The sequence below is a fragment of the Papilio machaon genome, chromosome 10, assembly GCF_912999745.1.
Source record: "Papilio machaon chromosome 10, ilPapMach1.1, whole genome shotgun sequence".
Lineage (NCBI taxonomy): Eukaryota > Metazoa > Arthropoda > Insecta > Lepidoptera > Papilionidae > Papilio > Papilio machaon.
Genome location: NC_059995.1, coordinates 2,271,633 through 2,293,118, shown reverse-complemented (window position 1 = coordinate 2,293,118; position 21,486 = coordinate 2,271,633). Strand labels below are relative to the sequence as shown.

At 34.5% G+C, this 21,486-nt stretch overlaps 1 protein-coding gene across 1 annotated transcript; it reads left to right on the top strand.

Annotated features, from left to right (window-relative positions):
• Positions 1–670: 670 nt before the first annotated feature.
• Positions 671–21,132, top strand: LOC123721297. The gene is made up of 2 exons (XM_045679590.1): positions 671–915; positions 20,499–21,132. Exon 2 carries the CDS (start codon positions 20,527–20,529, stop codon positions 21,070–21,072), a length of 546 nt encoding a protein of 181 aa, XP_045535546.1. The 5' UTR covers positions 671–915; positions 20,499–20,526; the 3' UTR covers positions 21,073–21,132.
• The last annotated feature ends 354 nt before the right edge of the window (positions 21,133–21,486 follow it).

Genomic DNA, 21,486 nt, shown 5'->3' with positions numbered 1-21,486 from the left:
AATTGATTAACGAATTCATGCAATATAACTAATCAACTGGTTAGAATTCTGCTCTGGACACATTATGTCACATCCCTCCTCTCATTTTCTGTCAATTAACCTCTCATGATTAATGCTAGTTTCTTTATTCAACATCATTTATTTTGTAACCCATCAATCTTTGCGTTAACATTTTTAAGATTCACTTCAATATGATTAATAACTTATTAAAAAAAATCTGCATTCCTCGGACCACAAAGGCATGTTATTTTTTTTCTCTTACAATATAACCTAAATCCTACTTTTGCGAATTCGTTTCCAAGGCATTATATTAAGCGGCGTTCGCATTTCGTTATCGCTGCAGCCGGCGATGCGCTCCCGAGTGCCACACGCGAGATAACGGTCACGCTACGCAACTTAAAAATACATTTACCTTAACCAAATCCAATGTTTATTTCATTATCGAACGGGCATCGCCGGCCGCGCGCCTACAGGGCCCTGTCGTCGCAACCGTCAAATCACGATCCACTCCAATCAAATTCCCACATAAAAACGAGAAGAAATTTCATACAGAAGGTGCGTTGTGTCTAGCACCGGGTCGCGTTTAGCTGAGCGAGCGGCCGCGCGATCACGGGTGGAGGGGAGTGGGACGCGTCACTCGGCAACGACGCCGCTCCTCGCTCTACCGGCCCGGTCAGTCAGTCGCCGGTGTTGCTCTGTGCAGAACGTGCGTACATCGTAGTCCTATCCTCCGATAAATACGAACCAACTTTATTGCAAAACTCAAGTGGCACAGTTTTTTCAAGTGGATTAGATTATTTGCAGTGTTGGTGACGTTAGTGACGGATGTGCTGTTTAAGTGCTAAAACTTCTATTCGCTATATGTGTTGAAACACAAACCGATGGTCCTATTGAATAGTAACATGAAAATAAACGGTAAAGTAAACAACACATGCATGTATTCAAATTTACTACCTTCAACCTAATGTTGAGTATCTGGATGATCTAATGATCTTGGCTTGCACGACGCACGATGCGCGTTATTCACACTTTGCGATTCGATACGATCCTAATCGATTCGTGATACACGGACCTGTAGAGCTGAGGTTTATTTCATTAAAATATTTAAACGAACGCAACGATATTCTGGACCACCAAAACGGCTGAAACAATGGCAGACCTTGTATCTGTCAAACGACATTGACTCTCCGAATGTAAATTTCAAGTTGGCATAAACAATTGAACACGGTGTGCTTAGAACCCGATACTATATGAATAAAGCGTTGTGTGTGTGACCCTGTCGCGCCTACGGGACCAGCCGCAGTGGGTGGACGGCATAGTTACCGACCCGCCTAGCACGACACTCACGACAGTGGGTGTTCGAATGGAGCCAGTTAATAATAATGGTGAGATTTAATCACCGCCATAGAGGTTACACAACAAAGCTACAAGCATGCCTATGGCTCAATCCTGTAGAAGAGAGGTTCTTTAGTATAACAAACTCAGAAAATATACTAACGTCTCGCTTCTAGTCTAGTAGTCTTGATACTTAGATACTAACCAATAATCAATATGCTTTCTATCCGTCGTCAAAAAGGTCCTGGCGACACTATTTTCAACTTGAATATTTTTTGTTGTTGCGGATGGAATCCCTACGAAGTCCTTCATCCTGTTCGTAGTTAGATTTCGATTTGCACATGTCGCCATAAGGAGTTCCTATGTCGACTGACAAAAAACAGCGCCCCTGTGCGCACATGTTTCGTTCTTAATCCAGCCGAACTATTTCACACGACACATAGTGTAACTAATTTAAACGACTTTGGCGATATCTGAAACAACATCAAACAAACTTACAACTTTTGAAGAATAGAGATTCGCCCCGGATTCGTATGGATATATTATTTTCTCAGAAATATTTGACATGAGTTATATGAGCACGTTATTTCTTAATTCAATCTCTTTGCACACAGTAAAGGAACAAGAAATCCTTAACAAAAATGACTAATTACCGTATTTTGTTGAAAACTATAAGAAAACCCATACATTAGTTTATATAAGTTTATTTTTTTAGCGACACAGATGCAGCGAGGGAAGTGGTTTAAATTTTAGAGATTATAATTGAACACAAAAATAGTTTAAACTAATGAAAACTGTATATTTTCGTAGAGTTCATGCCAAATTAAAAAAATCATGCTGTGAATATCTAAACTTTTAAGTACAAAACGAAACTTTATTTAAGAATGAATTACCCAATGTTACCATGTTATTACCTTGAGCATCTGTTGGTAGGGATTGCAATCCGGCGTCATTTTCAGTCCGGCCGGATACGACCGGATTCCCATCAATCCGGCCGGATCCGACCGGATCCGACCGGATTGATTAAATCAAGAGGATTTTCGCTTTTTAGTACAAAATAAGTACGTTAATCAAGTGTCACTGCACTTATATGTAGGTAGTTTATTAAAAATAAATCACAAATATATAAAATTATTTCTTAACCAATGTTAAGACAAATAGACAACAAGAAAACAATTAAAATTTAGTAGTGTAGGTAACTAGTAATAATTTTACGACGTAACGAGTAGCTTAGTCTTTCTAGATTTCACTTTCACAGATAGATCAATTTATAAGTAACAATATTAATTATCAAGTAACTATAATATCTAATAGATACAATTAACCTTACGTAATTAACTGAAATGAGATCAAAATCATTATTAAAGTATTTGAGAATGCTAACAAACAAGTCTTATAGGTATTTATGATTATGACAGATACCATCTTGATTTGATGAATCTGTCGAACGAATGAATGGCAAAAATTATCACAATAATGAGTTTAGAACTCTTTAGTGTAATCAACTTACGATAAATAATTATTTTAAGTAATAGTTGTAAAAAAATATAAGTATTAAAAGAAAATCAATATTGATTTTGAAAATAAGATCGTAGAAAACAAATATTGTTAATTGTGTCATCAGCTAAACGACTTCTAATAGAGCTGCAAATATATACGCACAACGCATTTAAAGTACCTACTCATGCAACAGCTATATTATTTTCCCACAAACTAGCACCGGATCCGGTTTTCGGATCCGGTATATTGGTACCGGATCCGGTAACCATTAAATGAAGCCGGATCCGCCGGATTACCGGATCCGTTTTTCCGGATTGCAATCCCTATCTGTTGGGCATGATGGATGCGTTTAAAGTGGAAAATAAAAAACACCGAAGAGAAACCTCATGCAAGCGCAGGCGGCACGTGGGCCGGCAGATGCGCCTACTCAGATTCAAAGCCATTATTTCACGAATCATACACACAGCTGTCGTTTTACAATACATTTGTATCTGCAAACTTAACAATACTTATTGATTTTGTCTTATTTATGTTATAATCGCGATTAAACTTAAAGAAGAGAAATAAACTGCGAAAATATGTCAATTATCTAAGTTCTATTCAATTATTATTTTTCGTACTACATCTAACAATGAGAGAAGACTCATGTCCAAGAAGACATTACATTTTTAGACATATGAAAATACCAATCACGCATAGGTCAAATTATTTACGATTGAATACAGACATTTGGGTTTGAAAAACGATCTCAAAATGCCGTTTAACTAAACTAGCCATTAGAAAATCTGTATACATTGACTTTTCTCGATTAACGGTATTCCTAACTGAACAAACTTGGTGCTTGTAGTTCGATAAGGGTCAAGTCCGGCTCGAAGGACCGCGTTTTTCTACAGATTATGATCGCCGGCCGCTAGACATGTCGCCATTTATGGCAACCTGTGCCCGCGTCGCTGACAACTGTGAGATAGTCGGCATGCTGCACGGAGAAAGGGTGACCGAATAATTACAATTTATCTTAAACGTTTTATAGATTTAAATATTTCGGTGACTTTTATTTTCTTGACATGTCAAAAAATTGATTTGTGCCATATATTATTCCAGCATAGTTATCCTTGATAAAAACCTTCTTACAGATACCTCAATAGATTATGGTAGTTAGAGAAAGTATAAACATAACTGTTAATTGATACTTTGAAATACTGAAAGCTTGTATAATACGATTACAATATGTAAATACTGTTAACTTGAGAACATTTAAACTCAAAAGTAACCGAGTAAATAGTTCACAAGTGGTTACGTGAGTTCCAATATTCCGTACTGTTTGAAAACATTGGCGGTAAGTTCGCTCGACAAACACAAACCAAGCTCACGGACAAACATTTTCTAAGCAACTACACACGTAGTCAATGTTTGAATAATATATGAGTATATTTATATATGCTAATGTCCCTAAGTCCGAGTGTCCGCAAATTTAACTAAAGAACTAAAGTATTCCAAGGACGTACAACAAAGTAGATAAATACTGATTTATCTATAAACTACCGACATGTCGTAGTTTCGCAAGGATTAAAAGATTCGAAAAATGAAAGTGTAAATGAGGAAAATATTGGAGTAACAAAGCTTTATATGTAATTGAACTTAATTTTATCAGCCTTTTACGGGTATTTTAGCAATGTAGCAAAGGGAATGCATGGCTTTAATTATTGTAAATTTTCCATTACTCTCCAAAGTTGCTCTTGCTTTAAGTGCAGCCTTTTATGAAAATTATGAATATTATCTCAGGATATTAAGATATCAAAACATTAAATTTCACTTCAACTTTTCCAACTGGTCGCATACCAACTTGTACTGAGCGTACAATTAAAAATAATCAACTTCGTATTAGATAAGTGGGGTAACGACTTGACGAATGATGAATACGAAATGAGATCGCAAACGAAACATGATAGCGAAGCCGGTTTGAATGAGGAAGAGACGATTTGATAGTGGATGCTAATAAGAAATAACCAAATATTATTAACAGTACAAACATCTAGATAAAGAGACGGTACGTTACATCTTAGTAACCTTTTGGCTTTAGAAATACACAATTTTTTTTTTATTATGGTAGAAAAAAATGATTTGAATCGATAACTACAACTGTGCAACTACAAATTCTACAACCTGACTAGCTTCAATACACTTGAGTACAGATACTGGAATATTCTTATCTTTTCTTGAAATTTGAATTCGCGCTCTTATTATCTTACGCAACAATATCCGAGATTATTCCAACACTGGGCACGTTCCTCACCTGCCCGGCAGCTGCTCGGATTTATAACTGACACATCAAAATTACTCCCTTAAGGATGCCCACAAACCGCAGCTGACAATGTAAAAAATTACCGACCAATCCAGGTGGTAACTTGAATACAATTCACGGATATTTATCGATCGATATCATAACAAATGAAGTATTTTTATTGGGATATATAAATTATCACTTTCACCTTATTAATTTACATTTGTTAAAAGATAAGAAAATAGTGCTTGTTACCCCATAACTCAAAATCTTTTAGACGAATCTGGATGAAATTTTGGAATAGAGGTAGCTTATAGTCGGGCATTATTATAATCTACTGGCATAGTTCTCGTACTACGCGAGCGACAGATATTATTTTTGATAAAAGGAAAACATCAATCATCATAATTTAATTAAAATTTATCTATTGATATATTCCTTAGAAGTGAGTTCTAAAGAAGTTCAAACTTCATTATTTAATGTAATTGACGCACGTTTTGGTGGCTCAGGGCGAAGCAATCTCACGCCCCCGTCGCCCGACGCCCTACGCCCCGTCTGGAAGGAAATAGGTCTGAAAATAAATCGTCCTTATACCGAACATACTAAAATAGTCGAACGCTCTACGCCTTCCATTCCTCCGTGACCATTACCGTATCCTGTGCTGCAATATGTTAGCTCTAGTGCGCGTTTCCATTCTACTCGTTTTTTTATTTTATTTTTTCTAAAATGGTCCCACATTAAAGTTATTGAAGTTGTGACACAATTTGGGAAATTATATACAGGTTATTAGTCTTTCACGAGCGTATTTTCACACTTAACCTTTGTTGTATTTCTACTTAATCCTTATAAATATTGCAGTCAGAAATTTGTGTACCCGGATATACAAAGAAGCTTTGCATACAACGAAATACTTCAAAAGTACGCTTAACATATTTGTAGTACTATACTTATTATTCTATAGCTGGTAATTTAGCGGCTCGCAATCAATGCAATATAGGTATTATGGTTCATGACTGGCTCTTTGTGCGTCGACGAGGGATTGCCTCGTTGACATAACATCGTTAATCACTCTATTCTTCCTGTAAAATTTTGATTTTCAATTTGAATACTGGCCGTGATTACCTAAATCCCAATACCCTTGATAAATGACCGGTGCTAATGAAAGCACGCAGTAACGTTGTGTCACCGTGGCGTTCTGATTTTGACGTGACGGAACCAACACTGGAAACAATTTTAATTGTACCTGTGATGTATGTACACAATATCCGATGATACGGATGTGAATCGTTTCTTTTTATCCGTTTTAATTTTTGAACTTTCTCACATCTATTTTTATTTGTTACTTTGTTTGGATTACTTTAAGGTAACGTTATACTCGTTCCTTCTTTTTTATTTCATTTTATCTACATCGTAAGTTAATTTTATAAATACGATATGAATGACAGAATACTTTGAATAATTTCAACTGTTCTAGATATACAAAATTATCGAATTTTTCACATTACTGTACACTTCGGTTCAAACTTTGGATTCGGTGTTTATTTCAGGTGATTTTTATATTTTAAACGTATCTTTATCTCGTCATCAAGTGGGGTTGGGTAATCTCCGATGTCAATTTATTTACATTGCAGTGTCGAATACATGTTATTTAGTATCGGAACGATGTCCGACTTTAGTAAAGAACTTATCAAGACTTAGTCAACGTGATGGACGTTATCAGTTATGCCAACAATGATAGTTTGTACTTCAATATTTGAAATAACGAACTATCACAATTCTGGCTATGTTACGGAACAGTGTAGTCTGTATTTCTACTTAAGGTGTGTTTAGGCGTTACACTGCGGTTTGGGTGACTTCACGCACATCTTCAAATTTCATTGCAGATATTTGCGGATAACTTCACCATCATTTCTTTCACTTTGAAAAATACTTAGTAGGTTTAGATACTTTTTCTTAGTTCTGTTTATGAACTAGCGGTAACATAGTACAAGTAACCTTTAATATTCCCGCGTGAATCAGCTACCTTCCTGTCCATGTCCCGTCAAAATCGGTCCAGCAGATCCGGAGAACATGCGGAACAAACGCGGCCCTGCGGATAGACATACAGACAGACAAGAAAAAATGTTTAATATTAGTGTCTCGTTATTAGTAACCCAAATACATCACGTGTACGAATGAACATCAATTTTATTAATATGCTTAGATAAGCTATATGTAGTTCTATCGGTGTATATTGTCTTAACATAGAGTCTTGTCGGTAGCAATTAACCTATTCGTAAATGGCAAGGGCTGGTTCGCAGGTGGTCGCAGATTGTTGGCACTGGTCCAAATCCTAACTGCAACCATTTCAGTGAGAACGATGACAAGGATTGTCGGAATAAGCACCAATGTTAGTTTATTTTGTTCCAACCGTTTTGTTTTTCAATAGTAACAGCTATTGAAACTTGGAAACGAAATGTAAACTGCGATAACAATTGGAGTATACATTTCGTTTTCACCAATCTATTTTATATGTTCACTGTACCTTTTTTGTTTGTATTATCATATCATGCTGATGATTTTGCTTTGAGAATCATTTATATCTTTAAATCATATTGAAAGAAAAATTATGTACAAGCCTTTAAAAGTTTAGACTCTACACATGTTAAAGTTCTATCTATTCAAAATGATTATGCTTGGATTTGCTGTGGATTTCAGTTGCGTATTTTTTTCTTATGTAGTTTTCTTTTATTTATTGTTACTTGTCGAAAAAGATCTTTTAGACAACATTAATTATGTTTGCTTACTTATTTTCTTCGGTTGCGAAAATTAATATCACAACTTTTGCTACAAAAAAATACAGTTTTATTTTCCTCGTGTAATACATATAATAAATACGTATAATGATCGTATTTTAATGTTATGTCGCATTCATTTTAAAGGCATCTGTTGACAGAGCGCTGGCGCTGTCGAATAAATTATATGCTGAATAATGAATCGAGTTCTGTTTGCGCGAATTATTATGACAAATGTAAACGTCGAATTTCCGAATAAATTAAAATCAGACTACTTATTACATCTTATTATCATAAAAAACATGAACAGATTTTGGCCGAAAATTAAACAAGTAATAATTTCGTGACAAATTGATAGGCATTTATTGTTAATATTTTATTCTGTGTCTGAAGTGTGTCAAAATTCTACAAAATGTGAACTTTTTGTCTGTCGTTTTTCGGTCGTGAATTAGAATGTGGACTATATATTATGTTTAACTGTAACTCTTAACATCATTCGAAACGTACTCCTAATAACAGTGATGAATAATAATTACACTGTCAGAACTTTGCCATTCGAAAGTCTTCTTTTATACTTAGTGTGGGTGCAGTGCACCATTAAATGGGCGTTCATACCCTTCGTAACTAAGTTATTCGATTTTAACCCTTTTGTACTTTGTGTTAGCGGCTATAACGGTATGATCGATGTAATTGATGGCTGCGATTTCTGCCTGGTTCATTGTACGCTGATGATACGTCAAGTCATCTGCAGCGCTTCGACCTATTTCATCTAATGTCGCGATTAGTCAAGGTTTCACAATTCGGCCACTTCCACGGTCCGCCATATTTGGTTGACCTGACACTTGGTTTTTGTTGGTGTTATCTGCATCTATTTATGACTACAATTAGCTGTCGTGTTACTTCTCTTTGTACGCATTTTGACTGCTTGATTGTTTGGTTACCTTTGTTTTGCTTGATAATAGGCTTCGTGGTTACTTACATGGCTAAGTAACAGGGAAGCTTGCATTAAGTGTTAACTAATCATGAGTCATTGGAATTTACTAATTATATAGCGATGTGTCTGCGATAACTGGTTGTTAAACTTTTTTACTTTTAATGTTCTACGTTTAAAAAATGAAAGCTGTCAAATTAAATCACATAAGAACAAGATTAAACAACTGTTTATTCAAGGTTTTCTAGTGAGAGCTTTCCAATTACATTATAAGAAATAAAGGCTAGACATACTTGTTAATGAAAATAAAGAAAAACCCTTGTTGCTTGTTGGGTAAATAATTTATGATTTTTTTTTAAAACTAAAGGAGTAGTTGCTTTTAGAACTACGTCGTTTCCAACCAAATCACTTAGAACTATTCAAAGTATATAAAATGTTAACATTAAGCGCTTTAACCGTCGTAAAGCGCTGTAGAGACGAGTGGTATAAACGTAATATATTCTACAAGGGCATCATAAAGTGTACGGAAGAGAACGAAACTCGATTGAGAGCGCCAGAGTTACGAACACTCAATTGAGTACACTCGTACATACATTAAGTAAGCGGGAAATTTCTTTTTTGTTCCATAACTGTGAACCGATGTATCGCTCATTTAAATCACTTGGAATTTAAAGCGCCGTGTAAAACTTACGGCGTTTTGGAAGCGAATCAAAAGCGTAGGTAAACGTTAACTCGAGTTACTCGAGACAAGCAGTTCATTAAAGCAGTTTCCATCATTATTTTGATCATTACTTTCATTTTGCTGATCAATTTTATTGATGTTAACTGACCACATATGGAGGTATTTTATAATCACTTCACTTTAATTCAGCGACAGGTACTTTGTAAGTAGTTAAGTAGTCGCAATGACCTTCATAATATTGACTTTCCAAGTTAATTATTAAAAATAAATTTATTTTTAGAATCAAATTAGGATTCTACAGCGGTCTTATATATAGAAATAAAGTAATATATAAGATTTTAATAAATATCAATTGTGATGTTATGTAAAGTGGTCAAAATAGTGGAACGACTTGAAGACATTCCTTATCGTTATCTCTTCAGCCATAAAGAGAAAGGTTTGCAAAATAACACCGACGTTAACTTGAAATTTTTTTTGTCAACTTTTAACATGGTACCACTTTATAAAACTAGGTTTTTATTTTTTTGCATTTTACATCTGGTATAATATAATTTACTGAAATACGGAATTTATTCATGTTATACTATTTCTTTGACTAGATTTTATCAAACAGTCATGAACGATGTTAATTTTTTTTTTAATATTGTGTCGCCTTGTTCGAAAATTTGATTCTGATTTTAAACTACGTGTCTCGTGGCTACATCGCGTGAAGTTCATGCAAGCGGAAGAAAATGATAATATTGTTGGAAAGAAAAATACAAATTTTGTTTTACATTCGCAAGACGAGACGTCTCGAATTGTGTTTTACACCGAATAAGAATTTAATGTACAGAGAAATCTGCATTGTGAAACATATCTGACGGAGACGAATGTGGGCACGTGATTGAAACGAAACTTAAACGTCTTGAGCGGTGCAATACCGAACGGATTCGACGAACGCTGTATGCAATATTATTTTAAAACGAAGTTAATTTATTTTCCAACATCATTAACCGTTGGTTTCTTAAACGAAAACCTTTGTATAACACATATCGTTATCCATGTCATTATCTTTGGGAAACAAACGAAACAATATTGTTTTTTCAATCAATTTTAAACGATGATTTTGGTCTCAGAAACCCAATTATTTGATAATAAAAGATGTAGATATTTAAATATAACATTCAATAAAGAAGTAAGATGAATAGATTGCTTAAAAAGTGATTAAAAAAGTGCCGACTGATAGATCTATTTGGCAATTTCTTTTTCCCAATTCAGATAGACTGAGAAAAAAAAATTCAAGTATTCATATTTGAACTATTACTTTCTGTGAACATAACTGTAGGGCAGCTGACTAATGTAAGTCAAGAGTGCTTGCGGTTATCGCTCCTCAGTGCAGACATGCCATTGTACCAGACAAAGCACAAAGGCGGGCTTCTAACGACTTCATACGTCTCACAAAAGCCTACATCTACCACACACCTCTAGCACGACACGGTAATTGACTCGAACGTTTCTCAAGATTTATTTCCATCGACCGCTCGCTACGACAAGTTTCTCGTATAGTTAATTTATAACTGGCGATAGTGACTTCAGTATCGGTCTATCGGCCGCGTGTCTGATGAACATCGCGCCTCGTAATATGATATCATCGAGCGATCTATCATCATACGGAATTGAATAAATATGTTACGAAACATTTCCATCGCGTATCATCGCCGTATTGAATAAACACCCAATTCTACGACTTCATAGCAGCTGTGGCCTCTTTAAAAGAGAAAAAAATATTTAAATGTACCATTAAAGGGTGGACAAAGTGACAGAGCAGACTTAAATGTTTAAAATTTTAAATAAAATGCTATAATGGAAAATTACAAAGCTACGGGAACAAAAAATGTTTTTGCTATTCAAAAAAATAACCTAATAAATAAAAAAGCAAATATTTTATAATGCCTATATTAAACTATAATACTGGCTTATTTAATCATTCAGGTACTTTGCGGAATTACAAATCAAATATCAAATTATTTTTTCAATCAGCAATTTGTTTATGTAGTTAACATTAACAAGTTGCAGTTAAATTAATGTTACGATCTCACTGGGCAACGGCAATTTAATCTTGTTAATATTGAAAATCTCATTACCTTTTTATAATAACTACATAATAGAAACTTTGTAAATCAAAGTGAATGATTATTAATTTGATAGTCGTTAAAATTATTAACTTAATTCAAATTATATTGACAATAGAGTAGACGGCTAACTAATCCATCAAATTGAAATGCTGGCTTACTGGCTTACGTTTGTGGGCCAATCAACTTTTTTTGTTCGATGTCAACGGCCGACGCAAACCGGACGAGTGAATAAAATTACGCTCCTACCACATTGCGGTACGGAGCGGAATCAAAATGAAACGAAACGTTTTCGCCTACTCTAGAAGAATTGTTGTGTAGAATGACAATTGGTGATGTTTGCACACAAAACAGTGAAAGCGAAATGGATGCGCTTGTTTCGCGACAAGTTCTATATAGAAATTCTAAACGTCTTTGTCTTTCTTATGTCCTCAGAAAATTCTACTGCTCAGTGAAATACTACTGCTGTCTGTAGAAACCCACAGTAATTAAGACTTAATAAAACATATATTTTATTTCCGTTCTTACAGAATCATGAAGCGATTGTGAATCTGTATTTAATTATCGCTCCGCTTTCGTACGTCAGTGTGCTAGAGGCGTAATCGGACGAGTGAATAGAATTACGCTGCGGATTTGTACAATCAAAGCAAATAAGATTCATATTAATCACAATGTTGTGAGCACAGACGAACCGTTGGAAAGTTTTTTGGGTCATTCGCTTTTTGCGTTATATGCAATTACTAACGATTTTACTGTACGTACAAAACATCGATCTATTATCCGTTAGTATTAACTGCGCCATTATTCGGCTTTCTAACTTATAACTTCGTAAATTCTGCATTAATTTACATATCAAATTACATTACCTATACATAATGTAAGTGATAATTGATATAAGTTTACTTATATGCAACATGCTTTCCTTAATTTAACTAATATTATAAATGCGAAAGTTTTTTTTTATATCTAATGGTTGCAAACGATCAAACAGCCACTTGAATTCGCCGACCGTTGCCCATACACATCCGCAAATGTAGATACGTTGCCTACCTTTAATCTACTTTAGATGGATGGATGGATGTTTGTTCAAATGTGTCTCTGGAAAGGTTTAACGGATCTTGATGAAATTTGGCACAGATATGGAACATAATCAGGAAGAACACAAATGCTATTTATTAAGTTTTGTTTTTAATTCCCCGCGAACGGAGTCTCGGGCAACATCTAGTATGAAACTAAGGATAAGATTTTTTATTAAATTACTCAATGTGCCTCAACTAGATATAAATGTACATAATATTCAGACGCTCTATCAGCTAAGTAGAACCTAAATAGTCTATGAAATCATTAGCACGTTGCTGTGAAAATTATCGTGCATCGACAAAACAAAGTTCCGTCAAATCACATTACGTCATTGTAAAGGATTACCCGTTTACAGAACCAATTATCACTTTAATATCTTGTAATGTCTGTTAACAAGTTGCAAATTTTGTACGAAACGAACGTCAGTCACACTTCGTTTAAAAAAAACACTGATTTAAAGTTGTTTTTTACGATCGTATCACAAACGTTGACCTCGCGTAAATTGTAAGAAACAAAATTAAAAAGACAATTTGCGACAGACAAGAGAATGTTTAAACAACCTAGAAAGTTATCGACCATTGTCAGTGGAAAACGAGTGAAATGCAGAAAAACTGGCTTTTATTTTACAGATGTCCAAAGAAGATAATATAAAAGTTGTTTTTTGCTCATCCGAAATGCAAACAAGCCAGTTTGGAATTTTACCTGATTATATCGCCTTCAAATTTAATATTTGACAAACCCTTATTTTCTTTTGTCTCTAAATTTTCTTTATAGAAAGGCAAAACATACTTTTATTGTGTTAATTTCACGCAAATTATATTCCGACAGGAAGAAACGCTTTGTTTTCGAATTCATGAAGAAATAAATTTTGGGAGAATAATTTACCTCCTTTTTTATTTCGTTATTAATTTAAGAATTATAACCCTAAGAAGTGTTTCTTGGTGCAAAGATAAGCTTATATAGAACTGGCACAAAGTCTTAACCTTGATTTATTCATGTGCCATCTCTGTGACTTTTATTAGTCTTGATACACCTTGCGCGGTCAAAAACAGCATTAAATAAGGCATGCGCATCGATCAATCTTATCTGAGGTAACGGGCCAATGCGCCGTCGCCGTTCTCTCAGCAGGTGACGGTCATTAACAGTCGTCTATTGACGGATGATTTGCAATTTTCAAATCGTCGAGACCTTTGTGTAGGCTAACGACCCGCCCTCCGGCAATTTAGGACTTTCACTTAGACTTCTCTGCGAGTACTAGACGAGTTTCAGTCTTTCCCTTTTATGCTGTACCGGTTATGAGATATGCTTTTGCATGCATAGTAGACGATACTTGTACTAGAATTTTTTTTATTCTATCTCATTGTATTTATTATTTTATAATATTTAATAACATTTTCTGCAATGTTTAGTAATTGTAGTATATTATTTTCATGTTTTAGTTTAATCGTTCGCGGAATGGAGATCAAATTATGAGCCTCAAAATTCAGTCTACATGAATCCTTTGTTTAATTATGAATTGGAGAAACATTAACATGATTAAGATCAAGAAGAACTGTAGAGTTAAACGTAATCTAGACAGGTCTTTTCTTTCATTTTATTATCTTAGTATTTAAAAAAATAAGCGAGGAAGGTGTCGTGATGACTGCAAAATGTCTGCCATTACTGTGTCAACTGCATATTTTGCAGAATCAATGGCGGATCGCAACCGACAATTCAGCCGTCAAGCAATTTCATGTCTTATCAATTTTACAATTACTCATTGATATGATCTGCTATTATCAAAGCCCCTCGGGGTAGTTTATTAATCAGTACGGGCACTTTCTCTCTTTAGTATTGTGTACGTATAACCAGTAAGTATTACAAGATTCCAAATTTACGACGGCATGGAATAAGCAAGCGCAGGTCTGAGATGTGAGGGCCTACTGTAGTTGTGCGAGCGGAGTGTGTCCTATAATAATCAATAAATTATAATACAACTCACGCCCTTTACTGAGATAGGCAGAGATTTACGGACTCGATTCCAGATCTTGGCACATTTCCTTCTCCACTTCCAAAATTATATCTACAGATTTCCGCCTTTCTAAAGTGAATAAATACCTTAAATTGTATTCAGCGCAGCGTATCGTGTGAAATTGCGAGCCGCCATTAAGTTTGAATAGCACTATACTATTGTCGATAAAAGTTGTAATGTAAAATCATCAGTCAAACTGATTTCTCTGTCGTGATGGATGGCGGCACTTCGACACTTGACACGTTAGCACTTGGTCGTGCATTGTCAAGAACGTTAAAGGTTAAGGATTTAACTCACCTTAAGAATAAATTGCTGTATACAAAATATTATATAAAAGGTTAATTGTAACCTACAGTTTAGAAAGATTGTTAGTTTAAAAACAGTCGTTAAAAAATTATAATCTTTTGAAAGGATATCTTAGTTCATTTTAAATTTATGAAAATCCTCTTTCCATTTCAAAAGTAAAATGGCGTATAAATGAAAATCTTATTCTAGAACGCAAGGAGAATTTTATTAACTAATCTAGATATAAAATCTTTATCTATCGGTAAAGTAAACGGTCCAATAGATATGCTAAGTGAATGGTTTGATGATCAAAGATGTCTGGTAAATATTGATCCCAGTCTGTGACCGATGAGAACTTTATATCTTGCAAACGTTTGGACAAATGTTGGTTACCAACTACCTATGTCCAAAGTTTATTGTTTAGTTTGTTGGCAGTGGTTTGCAAATTGAATTTGTATATGTTTGACAATACTGTTTTGTTTAATAACAAAATGTGCTTCCAGAAACATATAGCCATCTCTATTTTCCCAAAAAGACTAACAAGGACGACTATATAGTATACAGTAGTAGTATATAGTATACAGAAATTTTTGTAATAGTTTTTGGCGGTGGAAACTCACGGCACCGTCGTCGAATTTTCTTTTATTCCTACCGTAGTTTTTTTTTTAATTAAAAAGCCATTAATCTTTACTTTCTTTGATTAACGAAGAAGACATTTCAAATGTTTTATCTTAAAATATTTAATTCGTCCCAGTTCAATGTTTTAAATTATTTTTCGATTATATAATATATAATATTCCACGAACACATTACGGAATAATAAAAATTGTCTTTCTGTCTTATTCCAATCTCAGCTGGAATTATGGCTACTTTAACTTGATAAACTCAAAGAAAGTATCCAGACATATCTCTACACTAATCTATTTTTGTTATAATAAATATTGTTATTTATTTTGCATGAAAATGTAGATTTAAATTCATATTACCGCACTCGTTAACTTCATTAAACTTCTTCGCCGTCAATTAGTAATGTCAATTAGGAAAATGCATGCTAAACTTTATCTGTGTTCGCATTTGCATAACAATAATTTGTTGGCCAACACAATTGGAAATGCATTTTCTTTACTTAATTGAATTTTTATTTGCACTTTATAAGAGCACTTTGAGTTGATTGGATGTTTGCATCATACTGAAATATATCAAACGAAAGTTATATGTTGCAGTATTGTTTATGCATGTAAGGGTCATTGAGCCTGTAGTCTGCCTTATTTCATGCTTTCAGTTCTACAAACAACCCAGAACATTAAATTGTGTTTATGCTTATTTTGAAAGTTTGTTCTTTTTACATGCTCTCTCATATCTTTAATTTTTTTTCTTTATAATTTTCCGAATTTAATTGTAACGATTTTTTGTATGTGAGCAAAGTTTTCTGCAGTTAAAGTCCCAGTTAATACATTTTGTAATTTAATTTTTATTAAACAATTATAAGAATGTTTGCATTTATTGTCGTTCTCAGTCATCATTTCTCGAACTCAATCCATACTAAGCGGCTTTTTTTACTACAACAAGCAGTGGGAACACGGAGGTGATCATTGACTTAGTTATTTGATTTTTAGTGCTGCAGTCAATGTGTGGAATTGTACATAGAGACTCTATATACATAGATTATTAATCTTAAATTATACCTCCTTTAATCCTCACGAAACCGGTAGTATCCAGTGTTACCATATTCAGCGCATTGCACAACCAACATGCATCATGATGCATTACACTGATTTCTTGTGTCGATGTGGCAACACTAGCTGACTACGTGACCGTAATATCCAAGTAAATGAGTACAATATGCTTTATTAACTGACAAATATTGTAGAATTATTTACACATGTTTGGCGGAAAAATTTATATAATTAACATACAATTTGTATATATTATTCGATATAGATTAAGGTATTTTGGGGATTTTTTTCTGAAACGGATAGATCATCAAAAAATAACTCAATAAAAAATTATTTAATAGCATTTGGTATTAAAAAAGCTATTTGGTATACCCGAGATCTACAGTTTTAGTCCATATTAATGAGATAACGAGAGAGATTTTGTATTACAGATTTCTACTGTATATTGTTTGTACATGCTTTAATCAGTTCAAAGCTGACGTTAGCGAAGATAGTAAGCTTTCATTAGCGGCGGCGCGTGCGTTGTTTCTTGCGGCTAGTGATTTATAGGTCTTTATCAGAAGCCGCGGTTAATTGGTAGACCGATACACTGTGCTTGTGTGTGCTTTATATCAAAATCATGCACTTTTTACTTCCAACTTTTTAAAAATGTGATAAAAAAATAACAAGACAGTACCTATAGAATTTTTAACTGACCTAGATCACATATTTCCACACTCAAAATCGTTAAACAGATTAAACGGTTCGTTAGCGTAGATTTCACATACCAAATCTACACTTAAAAACGCTACAATCAAATTAAGTAAAAGTAATCGTCCACCTGTATTGTGAGAGTTTATTTGGACATTACGTTTATGTAACTTGTACTTCAATAATGTTTTTTTTTTGTGGTCAAGCAAATGCCATTTTATTATATAATATTCCTTAATAACAAGTTATTATGCAGACCACCCAGGCTGTAGTTAAATTAAGATAATACTGTCAAATTCTATTAAACATTGTAATTCGATCATTTATAACTAGCTGTCGCCCGCGACTCCGTTTGCGCGGAATAAAAAAATCATGATAAGTAGCTTATGTGTTCTTTCAGAATATGATCTACATCTATGCCAAATTACCTTCAAACAAACATTCATCCATCCATCTAAGCTAAGCATTCGCATTTATAATATTTATTATATATATAATAAGAAGGAAGATTATAATATTAGTAAGATTTTTAGGAAAGTAAAATTGTAAGAAAACAATAATTTTAGTAAGTTTGACTTTTGTTGCAATAGTAATCTCTGCTTACTAATCTGGGTAACAGCCGTGTCTGATTTTTGTTTGATTTTTGTTTCTTTATTCAACGGTTTTAAAATACAGAAGCTTCCGAAAGTTAACTCTTTCGAACGCATCCTTCAACAAATTCATTTGATTTGTTTAGCCCCGGTCGAGTGCTCGGCGAAACTAATTTTAACTTCTCGAAACTTCGAACATAAGTGGTTTCTTATTGAAATTGTTTTAATCAAGCACTTCACTTATGCTCCAAGAGTTGCTTTGTTTGAAATCAGTTAGCAGATAGTAAAATAATAATAGCACTCGTGAAACAATCGTAAATGGTCGATGTTATTCCAAAGTTATTAATGTAATTTGATTAATGGATTCTTTATTCAAAATATTAATGTATAAGTACTTAGTAATAGCATTGTCTATGATACGAGATTTTTTATTTTTTTACCGAATACAATTTTTTTTATTAGAAAAATGAGATCTTTGTGGCTAAATAAATAACATGATTAGTGTTATATACACATATATACCAATCAGCTCATTGTGGAATTAATTTCCTTATTGCTTAAATATATTGGTTCATAATATCCTTACTAAATAAGTCCTCTCTACCCTGAATGTTATTAAAGTCGCCTATCACTGTACAACAAGCTATTTGTATGCATGTGTATGACAGAAGTCGGTTTCCATTTTACCATATGTTCAGTTGCCCACTGATTCCTAGTAACATTGAAACAAGAAGCTAATGGAAACGTGCCGATTTCTCGCACGAACTACAAAAACGTGAACGGACATTTATGTTCTTTTTTCTTTATAAAGCCGCTATCCACGTATACGCGTTTTACTTAAACGCAAGAAGTTTAAGTTAACGTTTACTTATAAAGTCAGGACTGAATTCCTTGGACTGGATCTAAATCTTGGATAAATTAAACCTTAATGTGACTCTCGTGTGGATACATTTAGCTATAAATTTAAGAAGAAATTAAAAAATTATTAAATTATTTTTCTATTATTCTTTATTCTATAACTTAATAAAACAAAAATCGACTACTAATCGAAAAACAGTATAGGTTTCATATTTCAACACTTTGCGTGCTCAGACCTTTATAGTATTATTTACATCGTACTTTTTCTCACTTGTTACGTGTTGGCGTGTTGACGCCTGTCTCGATAATACCCTTTTTACAGTAATAATGGTGGCATTTTTGTATCTGTGCACTCTCTTTTTAACTGGAATCGTGTATAAAAATGTCAGAAAATGAGAACATTCATTAAATGCTTTGGACATCACATTTCCAAAGATTAAAAAGCTTAATATAACTACAAGTTTGAACGTCCTCATAATCTCAGAGATGTAGTCAAGGATTAAGTTGGTTAAGTGAACAAATATATTAACTTTGTATTTGATATCTTTTATCGAACATCATATTATTATGTGAAAGATTATTAACAAAATACAAAGACCGACATCTAGCCATAAATATCATAAACATATGTATACAATATTATAAAAAAACAATTTTTAGCTACTACGAGTATAAACATTAAAAATTCAACTTTGTAGAATCAAGTTGTTTATCATTACATTCCAAAGCGTATAACATTAATAATAAATCAAAATCACAATGCATACAACAATCATCAAAATGTCAACCTTATGACTGATAAGTGCAGGAAGGTGAGGAAACACATGTCGTCAATTGAACTGGCTTCAGGTTAAATCGGTCAATCATTGTCCGACCGGCGAGTGGGAAATTCTAATTCGATAATCGTCCGCTTCCCTTGTCAATAACTGTTAGTGCAGCTCCCGAACTATTCCATCCTCATTTGGAACTGTATTGAAATGACCTGAACAATATTTTCTGTTATTTTTACCAACTCTTTTATCTTTTTGAAATACCAAAGGCTACTTTATTAAATGTAGCATTTAATAAGGTAGCCTAAACGATATTCGAGACGGTATCGTACTATATTCATTCCAAATTTCATTCATATCTGTACAGTCGCTTTTCAGCTACGTGGTTAAAGAATTTAAAGTTGTCTTGGCAAATTGCGACTGAACTGAAAGAGAAAATCGCCTAATGGAGTAGATTTCGTGTAAACGGTAGATTTTATGTCCATCGCGAAGCTACAAAGGTAAACATATTTTATTACGATGTTAGTTCAGAAGTCGGACAAGTCACGACATTGTTACGTTAAACCACCGGCCCACACGCAAATATAACACTAACTGTAACCGTAATAACCTTCGATCCCGCAGAGATAATCCTCACGACGTCGTCGCTTAAATATCGACAGTTAAAGACGATAACCCCGCCGGAGTTAACCATACCCGCCGTTCATTATTTCACGATCGAAATTGCGGTTCTCTGTTCGTATAAATGACTTGTTGTGGTCATTCATTTCGTTTTTCTTTTCCATTTAAAACAAAAAAAAATATGGTTTTTATACAACGACAACTTTTTTCCAAGTCAGTGATCGCAAGCCGAGATGATCAGATCGAAAGATAGCAATATTCGATTACGGACCGAATGCCTTAAAAGTTTTGTTTCTTTATCAGGTGTTCCTTAAATAAGAATTCGATCGAAATGACGATAGACAGAGCAGGCCGGCCACCGGCCCCGCGTCGGACCTCCTCCACTTACAGAAGCTACGATGAACTCGGAGTGATAGACCGCGGTAGACCGCTAAGGTACAGGCATGGCGGAGTCGAAGATTTGTCGGGTATCGAACAGCCGAGACCTTACAGAACGTACGAACCTCAGGAACTGGATAATATTACTGTAATTAGTTCAGAGGAAATTCCTAAGCCCAAACGAAAGACAATGGAAGGATTAGCCAGTGGGTTTAGAAGAACGTTTTCCGTTAGAAGCAGACGTGATGAGCCCGAAGGTATACCAATGGAAACCTTTAATGTGACCGGCGAGGAAACGTTTGCAACTGTCAGAGGAGCGCCATTCGGGAGACGGAGGTCTTTGTCGCGCGACAGAGGCTCATCTTTGCTCGCACGAAGTTCTTCGGAAGGTGATGTGAGGATGACACTTCCTCGTGCTCCGCCCAACCCGACACCTCGTCTGCACCGCTGCCTTCGCGCGCTCGGCGGCAGCTGGAAGAACCTCCTACTATGTGAGTGATCAGGGCTTCTCGTCTTAATAAAAATAACTCCATAGTGTAAAGGCTACCGACCTCATAACAATCCGAGAACCGCTACGCTATACTTAACTCCACTAATTAAACGTGTATTAAACCGAAATAAGTGCATAAACATAACTCTTAACCTCTCGGAATCCGGTTACGGTTTTCATTATTCTCCTATTTAAAAGGCACTTAACCGTTTACAGCTCTAGCCCTGTCCAAGTTAATTATCAGCACGACGGGTACAAATGGTCGAGAAATGCTCGGTTATATGGGATGATATCTGATGAAACTGCGGTTGCACGAATTAAATGCTTTCTTATATTTAAATTAGGTAATTGTTTGTACTGGTATAAAGGAGAGTGATTGATTGGTCGAGTACACAGAAATTCTATTTCTGATTTGGATAAATT

Bases quoted from the DNA above. Each gene is read 5' to 3' on its own strand.
- LOC123721297 (XM_045679590.1), top strand. From the start codon at position 20,527: ATGACGATAGACAGAGCAGGCCGGCCACCGGCCCCGCGTCGGACCTCC.